We start from the raw sequence: 18,136 nt of genomic DNA, 5'->3' as shown, positions 1-18,136 counted from the left end.
GTTTTCCTCTATTTCTTTGCATTGTTCACTTAAGGCTTTCTTATCTCTTCTTGCTATTCTTTGATCCCTTGAGAGCTCCTTAAACTATATAATCCTAGAATTTGTGTGACAGACTGTTACATAAAGAACTAAAAATATTTTTATAGTTTATCTAGTCTGTGTATTTCTTTGATGTTTGTTTTCTTACTGTAATCTTCAATGAAGGTAAACAAAAATAACTTGTTCTACATTTATTTAAAATTTTAAAGCCTCATTCAAATTTATTGGTTAAAAACTATGAGCTTATGTTTTATTATTTCAAATGTTTATTATTCATCACCAAAGAGCAAACCTGTTCAAGACATTTTAACAAAAATTAAGAAGCCCCTATTACAAACAGTACATTTTTAAAAAATCAAAAAAATTTTTTCTCAATAATATAGCATCTTGGAACATGCTTGTAGCCAGACCTAATTCAAAGATCCCTACATTTTGTTAATAATAGATTTATTGGAATATAATCTACATACCACATAATTCATCCTTTTAGAGTCTATAATTCAGTGGTTCTCAATATCTTCACAGAATTGTGCAACCATCACTATTAGTTTTAGAACATTCTCATCATCCCCCAAAGAAACTTTGGACCCATTTAACAGTCATTCTCCATGCCCTTCCAATCTCCCCAGCCCTGGGCAATCACTAATCCACTCTCCATTTCTACAGATTTGCTCATTCTAGACATTTCCTATAAAGAGAACTGCACAGTATGTGATCTTTTGTGACTGGCTCCTTCAGAGAGCATAAAGACTTCAGAGTTTATCCATCCTGTAGCATGTATCAGCACTTGCTTTTTGTTGCCTAATATTTCATGATGTACATGTACTACATTTTATTTATCCGTATCAGTTGATGTATTTGGGTTGTTCTTACTTTCTTTCCCTATTATTATGAATAACTGTGCTATGTATATTCACTTACAGGCTTTTATGTAAAATATGTTTTCATTTATTTTGGGTATATACGTAGACATGGAATTGCTGTGTCATATGGTAACTTGATGTTAAAACCTTTGCCAAATGGTTTTCCAAAGTGGTGCACTATTTTATCTTATAACAAGTACTATCGGGTTCCAGTTTTTCCACATTATAATACTTGTTAATATAGGTGTTTTTTTTTTATTATAGCCATTCCGGGGGTATGAAGTGGGATCTCATTATGGTTTTGATTTGCTCTTTCCTGATGATATTGAACATCTTTTCATTTGCTTATTGGCTATTCTTTTATCTTCAGAAAGTATATACCTATACTTTGCCTATTTTTTTCAATCAGGTCATGTAGTTTATTATTTGGCATAAATGTTAGCAACCAAGGCCATGGTCCTGTTAAACATCTCCCTCCCCAGCCTTCACATCCCATCCCAAGGCTCCTATAAAAACATAATAGAACACAACAAAATACCACAGTACAGTCTGAGATGGGAACAAAAAGTGGCCCCAACAAAAACAAGAGGGAAACACAAGACACAGCATCTTTGAACAGTTATACAAAAACTTCCATGGCCCACAGGGCAAGGGGTCAAAAGGAGACCTCAGACCTAGGGCATTCAGAAGTTCAAGACAGCTGCCCCTTCTGGGTACATCTTCTGGGCTCCGCTGCAGAAACAGGAAGGGGAGGCTGCTGAGGGGCTGGACAGGACCCCTCCTCCCATTCTGAAGTTCAGGTCACTGACTGGAGTGCTTTTGGCTGGGGGAGATGTCGCAGGCTCCTTCCAGAGAGAGGGATGCAGGGAGACATCAGGGGCCCCAACAGTTGCCCCTCCCCCACCCCATGCCCACTGTGAGAAAGTTAGCCGAGCCCCTCCCCAGAAAGAGTTCATGGCCCCCAGGAGCCAGCACGCTTGCATTCACATGGCATAAAGCCTCAAGTTGACCGTGGTCACCAGAAAGCTGAGCACGAGGACCCATGGCACAAGCGGCGCCTGGGAGATGACCCTGGGCTGGTGGGAGTGGAGTCTTGCGCCTTGCTGCCTGCTTGCCTGAGAAGGTCTGGTGTCTGCAAATTGTCCTAGTCCTTGGCGTTGTGGGATCAGCAGCCCCTGCAACCCCTTAAACAGCTGCATGCTGCATAGGAAGGCCGTCGTGGCCTCGTGCAGGTCCCTCTGCCCCACCTCGGGGGTCCGCTGGAGCAGGAGCGGTACAACTAGCTGCTTGAACTCGGTGGCTCTGGTGATGTTGGGGAAAGTGAAGAAGGCCAGGCCCTCCGGAGCTGGGCAGGCCCAGGGCCTTCTGAGCAATCTTTGTGAGGATGTGGCACCCTGGACGGGTCGCCCAGGTAGCGGGTGTAGGCGTGGGCCACCCGCAGCTCCAACGCTAGGTGGCCTGCGCATGCGGGCCCGTACCCGAAGGCCGCGGCCTGTTCCAGGGTGGCCCTGCGGTGCAGCTTTTCTAGGAGCTGAGGCGGGGCGTAGGCCGGGTTCTCCGATGTTCTCTGTGTTCCATCTCCTCCAGGGACGAGGAGACGTGGTACAGAGACACCATCACCAGCTTATAGCCTTCCGGGGTCACCCTCGCCCTTCTGACAGCTCTTCAAGAGCTCTGCCTTCTCCTGGGTGTGCACCTCCGTGGTGGCCTCCTTCATGTGTGTGCGTGCTAAGTCTCTTCAGTCGTGTCCGACTCTGCCACCCTGTGAACTGTAGCCCGCCAGACTCCTCTGCTCATGGGATTCTCCAGGCAAGAATACCGGAGTGTGTTGCTTGTGCCCTTCTCCAGGGGATCTTCCTCAACCAGAGATGAAGCCCATGTCTCTTAAGTCTCTTGCATTGGCAGGTGGATTCTTTACCACTAGAGCCACCTGGGAAGCCTGGCCTCCTTCAGGGCCTCTGACAAATCCTGGGGTATGCTGTTGGCCTGCAGGTGCTCCTTCCTGCGGCTGCACTTGTTCAGGCTCTCGACTGGCTTCAGGGACTCTGGCTCTAACCGCTTAGATGGAGAAGGCAGGAGGGTGACTGTCTACTCTGCCTATTTTAAATTGGATTATTTGTGTTTTTATTATTGAGTTGTAAGAGTTATTTATATATTCTAGTTATAAGTTCTTTATCAGGTATATGATTTATGAAGTTTTTTTCCCATTACACCAGTTGACTTTTGATTTTTTTTGATGGTGTCCTTTGAAGCACATTTTCTTAATAGTATTCTTTTAATAATGTTCAATTTATCTCTTGTTTTCTAATTTGGGTTTTCGGTCATATCTAAGAAAATCACTGCAGATGCTGATTGCAGCCAGGAAATTAAAAGACGCTTACTCCTTGGAAGGAAAGTTATGACCAGCCTAGATAGCATATTAAAAAGCAGAGATATTACTTTGCCAACCAAGGTCCGTCTAGTCAAGGCTATGGTTTTTCCCATGGTCATGTATGGATGTGAGAGTTGGACTGTGAAGAAAGCTGATCGCCGAAGAATTGTTGCTTTTGAAGTGTGGTGCTGGAGAAGACTCTTGAGAGTCCCTTGGACTGCAAGGAGATCCAACCAGTCCATTCTAAAGGAGATCAATCCTAGGTGTTCATTGGAAGGACTGATGCTAAAGCTGAAACTGCAATACTTTGGCCACCTCATGCGACGAGTTGACTCACTGGAAAAGACTCTGATGCTGGGAGGGATTGGGGGTGGGAGGAGACGGGGACGACAGAGAATGAGATGGCTGGATGGCATCACCGACTCGATGGACATGAGTTTGAGTGAACTCCGGGAGTTGGTGATGGACAGGGAGGCCTGGCGTGCTGTGATTCATGGGGTCGCAAAGAGTTGGACACGACTGAGCAACTGAACTGACTGACTAACTGACTTAGGCCTTTGATCCATTTTAAGTTAATTTTTGTATATGGTGTAAGGTAGGGTTTCCACTTTATTTATTTATTGGTATGTGGATAAACAGTTGTTTCTGTACCATTTGTTTTGAAAAGACTGTTCTTTCCCATTGAATTGTCTTGGCAGCCTTATTAAAAATCGACTGACCACAAATGTGAGAGTGTATTTCTATTAACTTTTGTGAGAGTGTATTTCTAGTGTATGTGTGGCCTTATATTTATTTTAATTTTTTATTGAAGTACAGTTGATTTACAATGTTGTGTGTATGTGTGGTCTTTAAAGTGTCTTTTGTCTGATGGTTGCTGTTTGCATGGTATATAGTTTACCACTTTATTTTCAACCTACCTGCATCTGTAGCATAACAAATGACAAGTTCAGTGTCTTAAAGCAACACACATTTATTATTTCAGAGTTTCTATTGGTCAGGAATTTGGCATAGCTTAACTGGATTCTTTGCTTAGAGTTTCACAAGGTTGTGATCAAAGTGATGGCTGGGCTATATTCTCATCTGGAACTTGGAGTCCTCTTCCAAGCTCATTCATACTGTTGGCATAATTTAGTTGCTTTAGTTCTAAGATTGAGACCATCAGCTCTTAGAGATTATCCCTCTCCATAGGCAGTTCACAACACAGCTGTTTCCTCAAGAGAGTGTCTCAGCTGACTGAAGTCTCTCTAATTAGAGAAGAGATGGCTTCACTTTCAAGAGAAAGTGATGATGTCACCTGATTATGGAGACCCACCCAGGATAATCTCTCTTTTGATTAACTCAGTGTGAATTTATTAAGGACCTTAATTACACCTGCAACATCCCCTCCCTTTTGCCATATTCTAGTGGTTAGAATGGGGCTTCCCTTGTGGCTCAGCGGGTAAAGAATCCACGTGCAATTCAGGAGAGCTGGGTTTGATCCCTGGGTTGGGAAAATCCCCTGGAGAAGGGAAAGGCTACCCACTCCAGTATTCTTGTCTGGAGAATCCCATGGACAGAGGAGCCTGGTAGGCTATAGTCTATAGGGTTGCAGAGTCAGACATGACTGAGTGACTTTCACACACACACACAGTGGTTAGAAGTAATTTACAAAATCTGCTCCCACTGAAGGAGAGGGGATCACACATACATGTAGCTAGTAGGGCTGCAAGAATTATAAGGGCCTTGTTACAATTATGCCTTTGATAGATGGGAACATGGGAAGGAGCACAAATTCTCCATTATGTTCCTTTTATCTATTTTGATTTTTGAAGTATGTGAATTTATTATCACTTACTCAAAAATAAAATTTTAGGGGACTTCTCTGGTGGTCCAGTGGTTAAGGATCTGCTTTGCAATGAAGGGGAGGCAGGTTCAATCCCTTGTTGGGGACTAAGATCCCACATGCCGAGGAGCTACTAAACCCAAGCACCTCAATTACTGAGCCCACCCGCCTCAACTGGAGAGTCCATGTGCCACAACAAAGCATTCTTTGTGACACAACGAAGATCCCATGTAAATAAGTAAATATTTTTTAAAATTTTTGTATCTTTGAAACTTTGCATATGTGTCTTTGGACCTGCTTGTCTCTTATGAAAAGACCACTTTATGTAGCTGTTCTTACTGTAAAATCATTGTATCATTCTGAGGTTTTGGTTAAGAACATGGACTCTGGAGGCAGGCTGTGGATTTGGGGTAAGATACTTTATCTCTTTGTGCTTTTTCTGTAAAATAAGGCTAATTATAGCACATAGGATGTTGTGAGAACTGGGTTAACGTATTAGTATCACTCAGATACTGCTGCTTGATAACACAAAATCTTAGTCACAGTAATGAGCATTTACTTCACCAAGCATTAGGCTTGCAATTTGCCAGATGTGCTTAGTTGGGCTCATTACTTAACTTCCCCAAGCTTCGTTTCTTTGCAAAAAAGATGGGTGTGTCACTCTGGGATTCGCAGAAGGCAGGACCCAAGACAGAGGCTTTTGTGCTACTATTTTGTCCTGGAGTCCATCTCCCAGGAATGGGGAGCATGGGGCAGAGGGATTGAGGCTTAAAGTGGGAGAGCCATATTTAGAATGTGTTGTTGAACTTGCTGTAGCTTAGTATCACTGAGAAGTTGTATAAATGATCTAAAAACAATCCATTAGGGAAGAGAAAGGAGAGCATCTATCCACCAGCTTGATCTGCTAACTCCTGAACATTTGGAGGAGACCCACATGGACATGAGGTATGGTACCAACAAGCTGCACTGCAGGAAGCAGTTGAAGTCCACGCCTAACAGCAGCAGGACCTAATCTTCACCATTCTGGTGCGGGGTTTTGGGAAAGCATGCCTGGCACATTTCCAGCAGTCAATAAATAAATGGTCCTTGTTATTAGGAATATATATTTTGGTCCCCAAATGTAATTTATTCCTCTTTTCTTTCCTTCCTTTGTTTTTTTCTTTCCTTCCTTTCCTCCCTTTTTCTTTGTATAGAGACAAGGTGATTTTGAAGTCTACTTTGTAGAAAATAAGTAAGGAAAAAATGCTAGGAAAACCCTTAAAAAAACAAAGAGCAATGAAGTTATGTAAAGTCTGAATAATTTCAAAAGTATGATACTGTTGCATGAATAGACAATGAGCATATATTTTTGTGGACAAAATACATATAGCTATTCACTGTATTTATTATAGTATTGTTTCCAATAGCAAAGGACTGGAAACAGCCTAAATGTCCGTCAATAGGGGTGTGACAAAAAAAATTATGGTATGTTTATACAATAGAATATGAAGCAACTGAAAGTAATCACAAACAAGCTCTTGAGTACTGATATATTCGTGTGTATATGCCCAAGAATTTTAGTACCTGTGTGTGTTTAAGTGGATCAGTTGTTTCCAACTCTTTGAGATCCCATAGACTGTAGTCCACCAGGCTCCTCTGTCCATGGAATTCTCCAGCAAGAATATTGGAGTGGCTGCCATTCCCTTCTCCAGGGGATCTTCCCAACTGAGGACTCAAACCTGGATCTCCTGCATTGCAGGCAGATACTTTACCATCTGAACCACCAGGGAAGCTCTTAGTACCTATACCGCATAACAAAGTATTCCAAACTTAGTAGTTGAAAACAACATTTATTATTTCACTGTTTTTGAAGCCGTTCAGGAATGGCTTAGTCTGGTGGTAGAGGTTCAGAATCTTTAATGAGGTTGCAATTAACACATTGGTCTTCCACAATGGCTCATTGGTCTTCCCCAGTGGCTCAGCGGTAAAGAATCTGCCTGCAGTGCAGGAGCTACAGGAGACTTGGGTTCAATCCCTGGGTAGGAAAGATACCCTGGAGAAGGGAATGGCAACCCACTCCAGTATTCTTGTCTGGAGAATCCTGTGGACCAGAGGAGCCTAGCAGGCTACAGTCCATAATGTCACAAAGAGTCAGACACTACTGAAGCGATTTAGCACACATTCAGGGAATTCACTTCCAAGATGAGTCACTCACAGGGCTGCTGGGCAGGAGGCCTCAGTTCCTTTGCAACTAGGCTGCTTAAATGCCTTGCTTCATAAGGCAGCTGGCCTCCTCAGATCTCAGAGAGAGGAAAGGAGAACAAGGGAGAAGTTACAAAGACTACTGTCCTAATCTAAGAAGTCACACATAGTCCTGCCTGCCACATTCAATTCCTTTGAAGAGAGTCTCTAAGTCTGGCCCACACTCAAGGGGAGGGGAATTAGGTTTCCCCTAATCTGCTAAGGAATTTGAAAATCACCAAGGGAAGAGGGGAACAACTGGGTGAACAGGGTCAGGGCTAGAAGGAAGATTTTCACTCTTATCTTTATACTCTTTAAACTATGTATTTGACTATATTAACTAATTATATTTCTTTTAAAAAGCAACATTTTAAACTATTTGTGAAGGAGGCGGGGGTGGGGAAGAGGGAAAAAAAGAGTTGAACAGGATGCCAATGAAAGAAATTTAAGTGAAATTGACCTTTGCTCAAATAGATAGGAAAAAGGAAGGGAACACTGTGCTCATTCTGCCCTCTTCTCCCCACCCGAGATTTAGCTTCCCATTTTCCGAGACAGGGGGTTGGTCGTGGCGGCGAAGGCCAGTGTGAGTTCTGGATAATGGGTTTGTGGAAGAAAAAGAACTCTGTAGCCAAAATGTTCCATGCTACGGTTTTACCATGGACGTTTATCTCTTATTACAGTTTCAGTCCAGTTACATTCCTCCTATCTAAATCATTCTGAAGCCACAGCCTGTGGTCCACTCCTGACTTTAAATAATATCGGATGGCATACAATGCCATTTCTGGATGTTTTATGTATAAGTTCCACTCTTCCGGCCTTCCAACACTCTTCCCTCAGGTTTGACATCTATTCTTTAACAGAACGTGCACAGTCAAGCACGCCAAGAGGATTTAACCCAGTAATTAAATTGAAAGATTTAATGTGTACCAAGACGTGGCGTGAAACCCAACAGGTTTATTGTCTCTATAAAAAAGCTCGTTAAGGTTGACTGTACTGACCCGTGCTGTGCTAACTGTACTCATTGCGCCCGGATCGGCAGGAGGGACAAAGTTTTACAAACCAAACTGTTCAATTTGTTTTAACCTCTCTCTTCATACCGGTAGTACACTCAGAAAAACTAAAAGTCTGTTTTCAGGCTATTTAAACGCAGCTACTCCTTCTGAAGGGTCCGGGAATGTGGGCAGAGAGCGCGTTCTCTCCACGCTCCATCGGCGGTGAGCAAAGTCCTTCCAGGGTCTCACCGGGACACCGGACTCCAAGCCCGGCCCACGCAGCCCCGGCCGAGGCCTACTCCGAGGACAGTGGTGTCTGGGGCGCCGTGGGCGCAGCTCCAGACGGATCAGGGATTCGTTGAGACTACTTTCGGCCCCGGCTCCTTAGGGGACACAGGGGAAGGCGGGCGGAGGAAGGACACGGCCCGGGAAGCGGGGCGCGGGCCGGGCGATGAAGGGGCTCCCAGGAGACGGCGAGGCCGGGGCAGTCCCAGGGCCCGCGGAGGGGTCCTTGCCCGCAGGCCCCGGCCCCCGGGCCCTGCCGCCGCTTCCGGCGCCCTCCCAGCCCGCCCCGCCCCGCGCCGGCCGTGCCACATCCTCCAGTGACGTCAGCCGGCGCCGCCATATTGGAAAGGCGCCGCCGCCGCCGCCGCCGCTTCCTCCTCAGCCGCTTCCTCCGTTACCGCCTCCGTCTCGCTCCGGCTGTCTCCCGGCCGCGGCCACGTAAAGGGTAGAGCCCCTCGTCCGCCCCACCGGCGCCGGGCCCCCCCGCTCCCCCGCGGCGCGTCTCCTCATGACTGCACCCGGCCCCGCTGCCGCCGGCCGTCTCCCCAGTGCCCGGTCCTAACGCGGAAGCGCGGGTGGCGGGCCGCGGAGGGAGGAAGGGGGAGGCCCGGCAGGTCGTGTGTCCCTCTCGGCCCGGCGCGGCGGAGCCATGACCTCGCTGACCCAGCGCAGCTCCGGGCTGGTGCAGCGGCGCACCGAGGCCTCCCGCAACGCCGCGGACAAGGAGCGGGCGGCGGGCGGCGGCGGCGGCAACGACGAGGGCGACGCGCAGGGCCGCCGCGACGAGCAGGACGACGACGACAAGGGCGACTCCAAGGAAACGCGGCTGACCCTGATGGAGGAAGTGCTCCTGCTGGGCCTCAAGGACCGAGAGGTGCGGGCGCGGCGGGCAGGGCGGGGGCGGCCGCTGCAGGGACCGGGCGCCGGGCGGGAGCCCGTCTCCTGGCCCCGCGCGTCTGCTCTCCCGAGCTCCCGAGCTCCGCGCGCGGGAGCGCCCAGCTCATCCTCCCGCACTGATCGTTTGGATTTCCCTTTCTGGTTTCTCAATCACTCCTTTCATTTTGACTCCGCGGCGGTCTGTTGCGTCCTCGCTTTTTTTTCCGCGTGTTTAACCCTTGTAAACCTCAGGGTACAATTCTCACGGAATGCAGGTTAGTCTGAAACACCTGGAACCACCGGCGCCCAGAACCCATAGGTTCTGCAGGTTTTAGGACCTGGGAGGGGTCCACCGATCTGCTTTCTGGGGACTGACAAAAAAGAACAACAGCTTAAGGTGTATTGTTTGGAAATTTTGAAAAATTTCCGTGAAATGGTAATGGAAGCCAAACTTTTATTTTTACTGTTAAAGTCCAACAAAATTCTCATGAAACCTTCTGCAAATTGACTTCCTAGGTAAACATGCTTTGGGTGAGAGATTATTTTTATAATTTTATCATTTCGTCAGTTTTACTATTCTCAAAGTGTTGCAGTCTCAATGAAGGAGGGACTTGAAGTGCTTGAAGTGCTAGGTTTGTGACTTGATGAAAGGCCTCAGCGTTTCGATAGATATGTGTGTTCTAACTTTGAAATAATTATTTTCACGCTTATGCCTTGTGAAAATATTCACACATAGAGGAGTTGGGGAAAATGCCACGGTGGACACCTATATACTCACCTAGGTTCTATAACATTTTGCTGTATTTGCTTTATCATGTGTCTATCTGCAAAGCTGATTATTTTTAGAGACCTGCCGAGGGTCAGACAGATGAATGGATATTGTATAAATCATGAATGGTGAGGGGTCCTCAGAAGCTTGTTATATCTCTCTATGGAAACTACAGACCGCACATTTTGAGAGTCAGATACAAAAATATCTAAGTTTTTTTGTTTTTCAATAGTTTTCCCAATTCACAGAGATGGGCAAAAAAAATTCATGTTAAGACAACTTCATCATCTTTCTCCAAAACTTACCAGAGATGGGTGAGTTTTATATGGATTGTTTGTGGACTCCCGATATTTAGTAATCTAATGAGTTAAAGTTTACCTTGATGGAAGTGTCTGGAGTGTTTGTGTTATCTAGGTTTCCAGTTTGCTCAGGTCTTTCTGATGATCACTTGATGTTTCTCTGGCCACGAAAGGGACCCAATATCTCTTAGTTCCTGAGTTATGATGCAACCAGGCTGTATATGAAATTTCTTTTTTCTCTTCGGAAAAACAAACTAGAGGTATAGTGTCCTAGACGTGTGATTTTAGAAAGTATTCTTATAAAAGGTTTTTTCAGCTTCAAAGTTTAGAATCTTGGTAATACACCTTTTTATCTTTTTCCTTTGGGACAAAAGTAACATTGTAAAAAGTACTAAAAAGCAAAATGAAGAAAACAAGTCTCATCCATATTCCTCAGTGAATATCTCGTTTATAAATTTTGAGACTTTTCTGTGTGGATATATTCTTTGTGTAAAACTAAAAAGCTAAACCAAAACTAGCTTTTGGACTTCTGAGTCACTGTAAATGAGAAATTAGAGTAAGAAAGTACCTTTTTGTTCTTTTAAGTATGTGTTACTCTGAATGTGGCAGCCCACTCCAGTATTCTTGCCTGGGGAATTCCACGTACAGAGAAGCCTGGCGGGTTACAGTCCATGAGGTCTTGGGAGTCCAACACTAGTGAGCAATGTTTAAAATGAAGCATATTAACATGCTGTTTTCCCTTGATTGGTTTTCATGAAGATAGTCTAAAGAATTTATTTGTTGCAACTTAATAGTGCTTACAAAATCTAGAAAATTTGAAGTTCTTTGGTGGCAGGTAATTGAGGCCATATGTTGTGTTTGTGTCAGGAGTCACTATACTCTGCCATGTCATGGCCAAGGTCCAGATGCTAATTCTGATCATTTCAACAACCACAGAGGGAAGGAAACTTTTTTCCCTTTAACAGGCAAGTTCATGGAATTGTGGTGGTGGGTGGGGTTGGGACTTTGCATTGCTTTAGAGATAGATTTTAGGAATTGACCTGTGTTTTCCCCATCCCCACATCTTTACATAGTAACTAGCCCTGGCAACTCCTGCATTTGTATCTTTGTCCTTAGGAGATCCCACGGTCCCTCCCACTCTCCCCTTCCTCCTCCCCCTGTCTTCTACTTGCATCCTTCTTTTTAGGGGACAGGAATTACTCTCATGTCGGTTCTAGGCATTTATGCTTATTAATACTAGCATAAATGGTCATGGTCATGTATGGATGTGAGAGCTGGACTGTGAAGAAAGCTGATCGCCGAAGAATTGATGGTTTTGAACTATGGTGCTGGAGAAGACTCTTGAGAGTCCCTTGGACTGCAGGGAGATCCAACCAGTCTATTCTAAAGGAGATCAATCCTGGGTGTTCACTGGAAGGGACTGATGCTAAAGCTGAAACTGCAATACTTTGGCCACCTCATGCGACGAGTTGACTCACTGGAAAAGACTCTGATGCTGGGAGAGATTGGGGGTGGGAGGAGAAGGGGACGACAGAGAATGAGATGGCTGGATGGCATCACCGACTCGGTGGACATGAGTTTGAGTGAACTCCGGGAGTTGGTGATGGACAGGGAGGCCTGGCTGTGATTCATGGGGTCACAGAGTCGGACACGACTGAGCAACTGAACTGAATACTAGGTTTTGACTTACTAAATTTAATATTAAAAAATTCTAAATTTTAGCTGTAATATAGAGCTCACTGCTTTAACTTTTTATTATTTTATTATTTTAACTTAATATCCATCTTTGTCCTAGCTGGCTACTTTTAAGATACTCAGAAGCTAAATTCAAAGGTTATATTTGTCATTAATAATGGATACACTTTATATATTTGTGAGCTAACCTTAGATAGATAATAGTTGCTCAGTCCTTTCTGAGTCTTTGTGACCCCATGGACTGTAACCTCTGTCCAGGATTCTCTGGGCAAAAATACTGGAGTGAGTAGCCATTCCCTTCTCCAGGGGATTTTTCCTGGGTCTTCCGCATTGCAGGCAGATCCTTTACCATCTGAGGCACCAGGGAAGCCCTAGAGCTAACCTTACTTGAAATCAAAACCAGGAAAATTTTAAAGAAATTGTGAGAAGTGAAATTAGTTTGATTTTAATTTTTTTTAATAATGTGGGACTAATGGCTTGTGAAAAATACTTTTTGTTGAATAATAAACCTACAGGAAAGTGCACGTGAGTGTGAAGAATTTTCACCAACTGAACACACTTGTTGAACCAACACCTACATCAAGAGACAGAACCTGAGCAGCTCGCCAGAAGCCCCACTTGATTTCCTTTCCAGTCACTGCCTGGTCCTCAAGGGCCACCACCTGCTTGACTTGAGAATTCAGTGTAGAGTTTCTCCCTTTTTTGTACTTTCATTTGTATCTTTCGTAAAGCAAGTTTGTGACTTGCTTGTTTGAGGCTGTCATTTGTTCATTCTCATTTTATTATCAACTTTTAGCACATTTACAATCTACAGTATTTAAAAAAAATTGTTTAACTCATATGCTGAATCTAGTATTCTCCTCCTCGCCTGTTTACTGAACAGAAGGCTCAGCTTGCCTGCCAGTGAGCAGATGGTCTGGCTTCAGATTACCTATTAGGGATAACTCTATAAAGTTATTGTGAATTTCATTTCAGATTTTTTTTACCAACGATTTTCCTTTCTGTCTTATTAAAACACAGATGCCTGGGCCCCTCTGGGGGTTCGATGCTTAAACTAGGCAGAGGACGTAGGTAAATAATGAGAAGCCCACAACATGATGGCAGATAGGTTTAAACTTGAATTCAGCTTCCAAATAATTAGCAAGATTTCTGCAAACAAGCTAGGTGTGTCCCCCTCCCAACTATCTGATTTTTCCATACATGCCTCCTATAGTCACTGTTTTCTGAATGCCTCATTGAGAATTAAGTGAAGTAACTGGTGTCATATCCTTTTAAATATCTTCATTCATTGAACATCTTAGTGCTTTAAAGTTGGATTTGATTATATTAAATGACCAGGTATAATTTAGAGTGGAATGTGGAATAGCAGAGTGGAAAGTTGTGGTGCAGTCTTGATCTGAGGTATATCCTTTTTTGTTCTTGAGAGCAGAACAAGAAGCTGTGGGAATTTTTGAGGACCTGTCAGTGGAGCGTCAGTGTGTGGGTTAGATTGTTCTCTGACTTGGTTGTTCTAGATTTCTTCTCCCTAGCCCTGTGGTACTTGTCTTTTCCATCCTGATTTCCCATGCATCTTTCAATTTTGTAAGCTCTAAGAACCTTCCAGTAAAGTCCATTTTTAAAGATTGCCAGCGTCAGTTTATGATGTTTGAATGCTTGCAGGTAAGAACCTTAATGTGCTAATTTAACTCTGTATCTTGAAAAATAAGTAGATGCTTGAGCTGGGTAATACACACTTAGGGTAAAATAGTTAAGTTTAACTAAAATGATAGAATTGACTTTTGTGTGACTTTTAAATTAGCTCTTTGTGATCCAAAAGTGTTCCATTTTTGTAGTTTCCCAAGGTTTCTACTTTGAAGTACAGTACTTATTAAGATGGATGACTTTTTAAAAATAATTCTCCTTCGTGTACATGCAGTAATACACATCTGCATATTAAATCTGTTAATGAGAAACTCATTCAATACTCAGTATTTAAAGATGTGTTAAGATTTTAGTAATTTAAAGTATAATAAAAACTTCTAGGTTTTAGAATTTTGTTATCCCTTTAATAAAAATAATGTGCTGTTCATATTTTTGAATGATTTGAGGGATCGTTTATTTTTTCAGGTGCATTTAAGAGTACACACGTATGAAATATTAGTTATAAAATTCATTTTTGGAGTTCATTGAACCACTTGATTGTATCTTTTACATAAGATTTTATATTAGTGAAATTACTTTTCTTCAGGGTTCTCTCACAGTGTGGCCAAAATATTCACTGATTTATTTTATGTGTCATACTGACATTTGATATTTATTCATTTTAAACCATCTGAGCATTCCTGTATGGATCGTTTGCGATTATCTTTTGGAATTACACTTTGAAGTTATTTTGATCAAATATTTAGGCATACCTTTTGACATTTAAAGAGATCACCTATTACAGCAGTGTCCGCTCCTATGTAAATCTCAGAAGACTGTAAAATGCATTATACTTGTCCAGTTATGTTGTGTTAAACTTGGCCCAACACTGCTTTATGTCCAAGCAAACTTTCTGCTTTGAATGTGCATAATTTTTCTATTAATCAGAGTAAATTGTATCACTAAGAGTTGCTGTAGTCTTTGTTTAGGGGATTTTATTTTCATGGGAGTGTCCTTTTGAAGCCGCTCAAAGCCGCTTGTCCTCCCCCTGTTTCTTCCAAAGAGTGGTGACAAGTAACAAAGGAGAGAATCCGACTTTATTTTGAAACTGATGCCAGTGGCTTTAGGTTTCTCTGATCAAAGCTTGAAAGACTGCAACCTGTTTCAATAGTATTGTACAGTATGTTAATTTAGTGAATTTTGAGGTTTTAAATTAGGTATTAAAGATATATATATATATATGTAGTAGGACATTATTTTATTCATATTATTTTGTCTTACTAGTTGTTTGATAAATCTCTGATCTACAAGAATACAATTACTATTAAAGTACATTATTGCCAGAAAGAATACTTCTGGTAAATATATTCTTAAGCTGAAAAAGTTAAATTTTAAATTAAAGAAAAACAAAAAAAACCTTTATTTTTAAATAATAAATTGTATATGATTTACATTTTTAATAGAGACATTCTTAAATTGCAGTCAAAGGATGGAATTTAGAAATTCTGTGAAAATTCTGTAGTTCTATGTATTGTATGTGTATATTTTTCTAGAGAAAGGGAACATAGCTTTTGTGAAGTACTCAAAACATTTAGTGAACCAGAAGGTTAAAAATTATCTAATAGAGAAACTGTTTCTTTGTTTTAGTTTAAGTTTTTGTTTTGGCTGTGTTTTGTCTTCTCTTTTTCCTCTTGAAAATTGACTATAGAAAATTTCAGGTTTCCGGGTTGTGGTGAGTTGGATTTTCAGTTTGAAATAGGAAGCCAGCATTTCTGTAGCTTGGTCATCTTCCTAGATGACATTTGCAAATTGTGTAACTACCGCATACAGAGTTCTAATAACTTCCGTGTGGTCATCAGATGTTTATTGAGCTAAGCCTTTGATGAGGTCTCTGTCTTCAAGCCCTTTTCATTTCAGTTCTCTGGGTCAAAACTCTTACAGTAAACTAAAAAGCTAAATTGTGTGCTAAATTGTGTTGCTGTCATAGAATTTTTCCATGGTGAATATCTGAGCATGGCATATAGCTCCCACACAGTAAATTTTTACCATACTTAGTAAAGCATGTATTTTCATTGAGGGTCATGTCATCCCTAAGGGAGGGAAAATTGGTTCTGGGGATGGTGGTGAAAAAATTCTTACTCCTTTTATGTATAAAGCATAGATATACATACAGTATATAAACCGATCAGGTGGTGCTACTGGTAAAGAATCCGGCTGCCATGCAGGAGACTCCAGAGATGTGGATTTGATCCCTGGGTCCGGAAGATTCCCTGGAGAAGGAAATGGCAACCTACTCTAGTAATCTTGCCTGGAAAATTCCATGGACAGAGGAGCCTGTCTACAGTCTGTGGGGCCTGAAAGAGTTGGACTCGACTGACTGAGTACATACAGTGTCCCATCTTACCAAAATTCTACAGGGGAGGATGTGGTTAGAGAAAAAACGCTTGGAGAAAGCTTCTTTAGCAAGCAGAAATGGAAGAAAGAAGTTGAGAAATACTGAAATAAATTAATATTGAAAATACTGAGTTTATGCTTAGCTGAGGTTTAGATCTTTTTCTCTGATACGAATTTTTATCGTAATAGAGTTTAACTAGTAGTTTGGTAGTAGGAGAAATAATTTAGTATATTGAACTGTAGGGAGTTGTAAGTTAAATTTTAAGAACAAAATTATTCTTGTTGGTTGATAATTTGTAGGTAAAGTCTTTGTTCCCCTTTCTCTACCCTCTGCCCTTTGGAGAAGCTGGAATTAAAGAACCACATTTAAATTGCCAATTGTTATTTTTACTCTGGCTTCATTTGCTAGTTCCGGTTTCTTAAATGCAACTGTTAAACAGTTTTATACCATGTTAACAAAATAAGCTCAGAAATAGCATTTTAAGAATTTAGCTTAAATTTCAGTTCAGTCACTGAATTGAGCTGCTCATTTAATTTTTTGGTCTGTACACTGTTATAATGGAAACATTTAATTCAGTCCAACTATTGCACATCTACGTGACAGTGTCTTTGCTGGTGGTGAAGTTCCAAGGAAGATCCTCTTACCTCAACGAGCATCCAGTCTATATAGAAGACAGATTTGCAAGTGGTTCCAATAAAATAAGTTATTGACTTAAATGGAAATACGTGTTAAGTGCAATAGTGGATTCCTTGGATCGGAAATCAGAAGATTGCCATATTTCTTGACTTCTAGCCCTGCTCTTGACTAGTTAAAAGGGTTAAGATAAATGCTTTGAATTCTTAGACCTTGGTTAAACCCCTGAGCACAGTGAGCCTGCCTTTGTGGGCTGTCCCATAACTTCTAAATTGTAGGGCTCTAGTGAATTGGCATATGTGCAAGTGCTTTTGAAAACTGCAAGGTGTTGAACAAATACAAATGGTTAATTGCCTAGCTTTGAGAAGTGAATTAAGATTTATAATGATCTTGACAAGTATTTAGTACTTACAGTTTTTGTTATTCCTTAACCTTTTTGTGCTTTGCTGGGCTTAAATGAGCCTTTCCATTAAGTGTGATTACTTATCTGTGCTTGCTTATGTATGTGTTTGTCCTGAACCTACAGTCTGGTTTATTTTTTTGATAATCGCTGGCATGCTGTCCTGGAAAATCTGGACATCTGAAATACCATTTCTTACTTTCAGGCCGAGTCCAGAGTCATCTTTGAACAATTCTCATAAGAAATGGCTGACTCTTCAGAGGCATCAGAAGCCTCCAAACCTCCAAAATGATAATATGACTCTAATGACAAGTAAAGTGGCTGATCCCTTCTCTCACCCCTGTATGCCCTCTGCTGCTTTGGGGCTCTTGCTCTTTTAACTCTTGTTTCTTTTTCCTGCATCCATCCGTCTCCCCCAGTAACAACCACACACTGGCATTTCAAGCTTTGTCATAGTTACTTTGCCCATGCTTTTGTGGGTGGTTTCTGATTATAAACTTTGTTATTAGAAACTCTGCCTTCAGTAGAATTGGTATTGGAGGCCTAGGATTGGTGGTTTGGTTTTATTTTAAAATTTATTTTTCATTGGAAGATAATTGCTTTACAATACTGTGTTGGTTTCTGTCATATATCAGCATGAATCAGCCATAGGTATTCACATGAGCCGACTCTTTGGAAAAGACCCTGATGCTGGGAAAGATTGAGCATGGAAGGGGAAGGGGGTGATAGAGGAGGAGATGGTTGGATGGCATCATTGACTGGATGGACATGAGTTTGAGCAAGCTCCAGAAGACAGTGAAGGACAGGGAAGCCTGGTATGCTGCAAGTTCTAACTCCTACCCCATCCCACCTCTTTA

The 18,136-nt window shown here is 42.3% G+C and overlaps 1 protein-coding gene and 2 pseudogenes across 1 annotated transcript in view; 2 read left to right on the top strand and 1 right to left on the bottom strand.

Annotated features, from left to right (window-relative positions):
* Positions 1 to 1,885: 1,885 nt before the first annotated feature.
* LOC129553100 (heme oxygenase 1 pseudogene) lies at positions 1,886 to 4,196 on the bottom strand (annotated as a pseudogene).
* Positions 4,197 to 8,956: 4,760 nt separating this feature from the next.
* Positions 8,957 to 18,136, top strand: part of GOLPH3 (golgi phosphoprotein 3) — a 44,994-nt gene continuing 35,814 nt past the window's right edge. Inside the window, exon 1 of the mRNA XM_055422220.2 lies at positions 8,957 to 9,466. Within this exon, the coding sequence (XP_055278195.1) occupies positions 9,242 to 9,466 (225 nt within the window). The 5' untranslated portion in view covers positions 8,957 to 9,241. The remainder of the gene's footprint in view (positions 9,467 to 18,136) is intronic.
* The window catches only part of LOC148774966 (centrosome and spindle pole-associated protein 1 pseudogene), a 28,938-nt pseudogene continuing 21,349 nt past the window's right edge, over positions 10,548 to 18,136 (top strand).

This window comes from Moschus berezovskii, chromosome 18, assembly GCF_049115385.1.
Source record: "Moschus berezovskii isolate FMDL1 chromosome 18, NW_MosBer_1.0, whole genome shotgun sequence".
Taxonomy (NCBI): domain Eukaryota; kingdom Metazoa; phylum Chordata; class Mammalia; order Artiodactyla; family Moschidae; genus Moschus; species Moschus berezovskii.
This window is presented reverse-complemented; position numbering and strand designations above follow the sequence as displayed.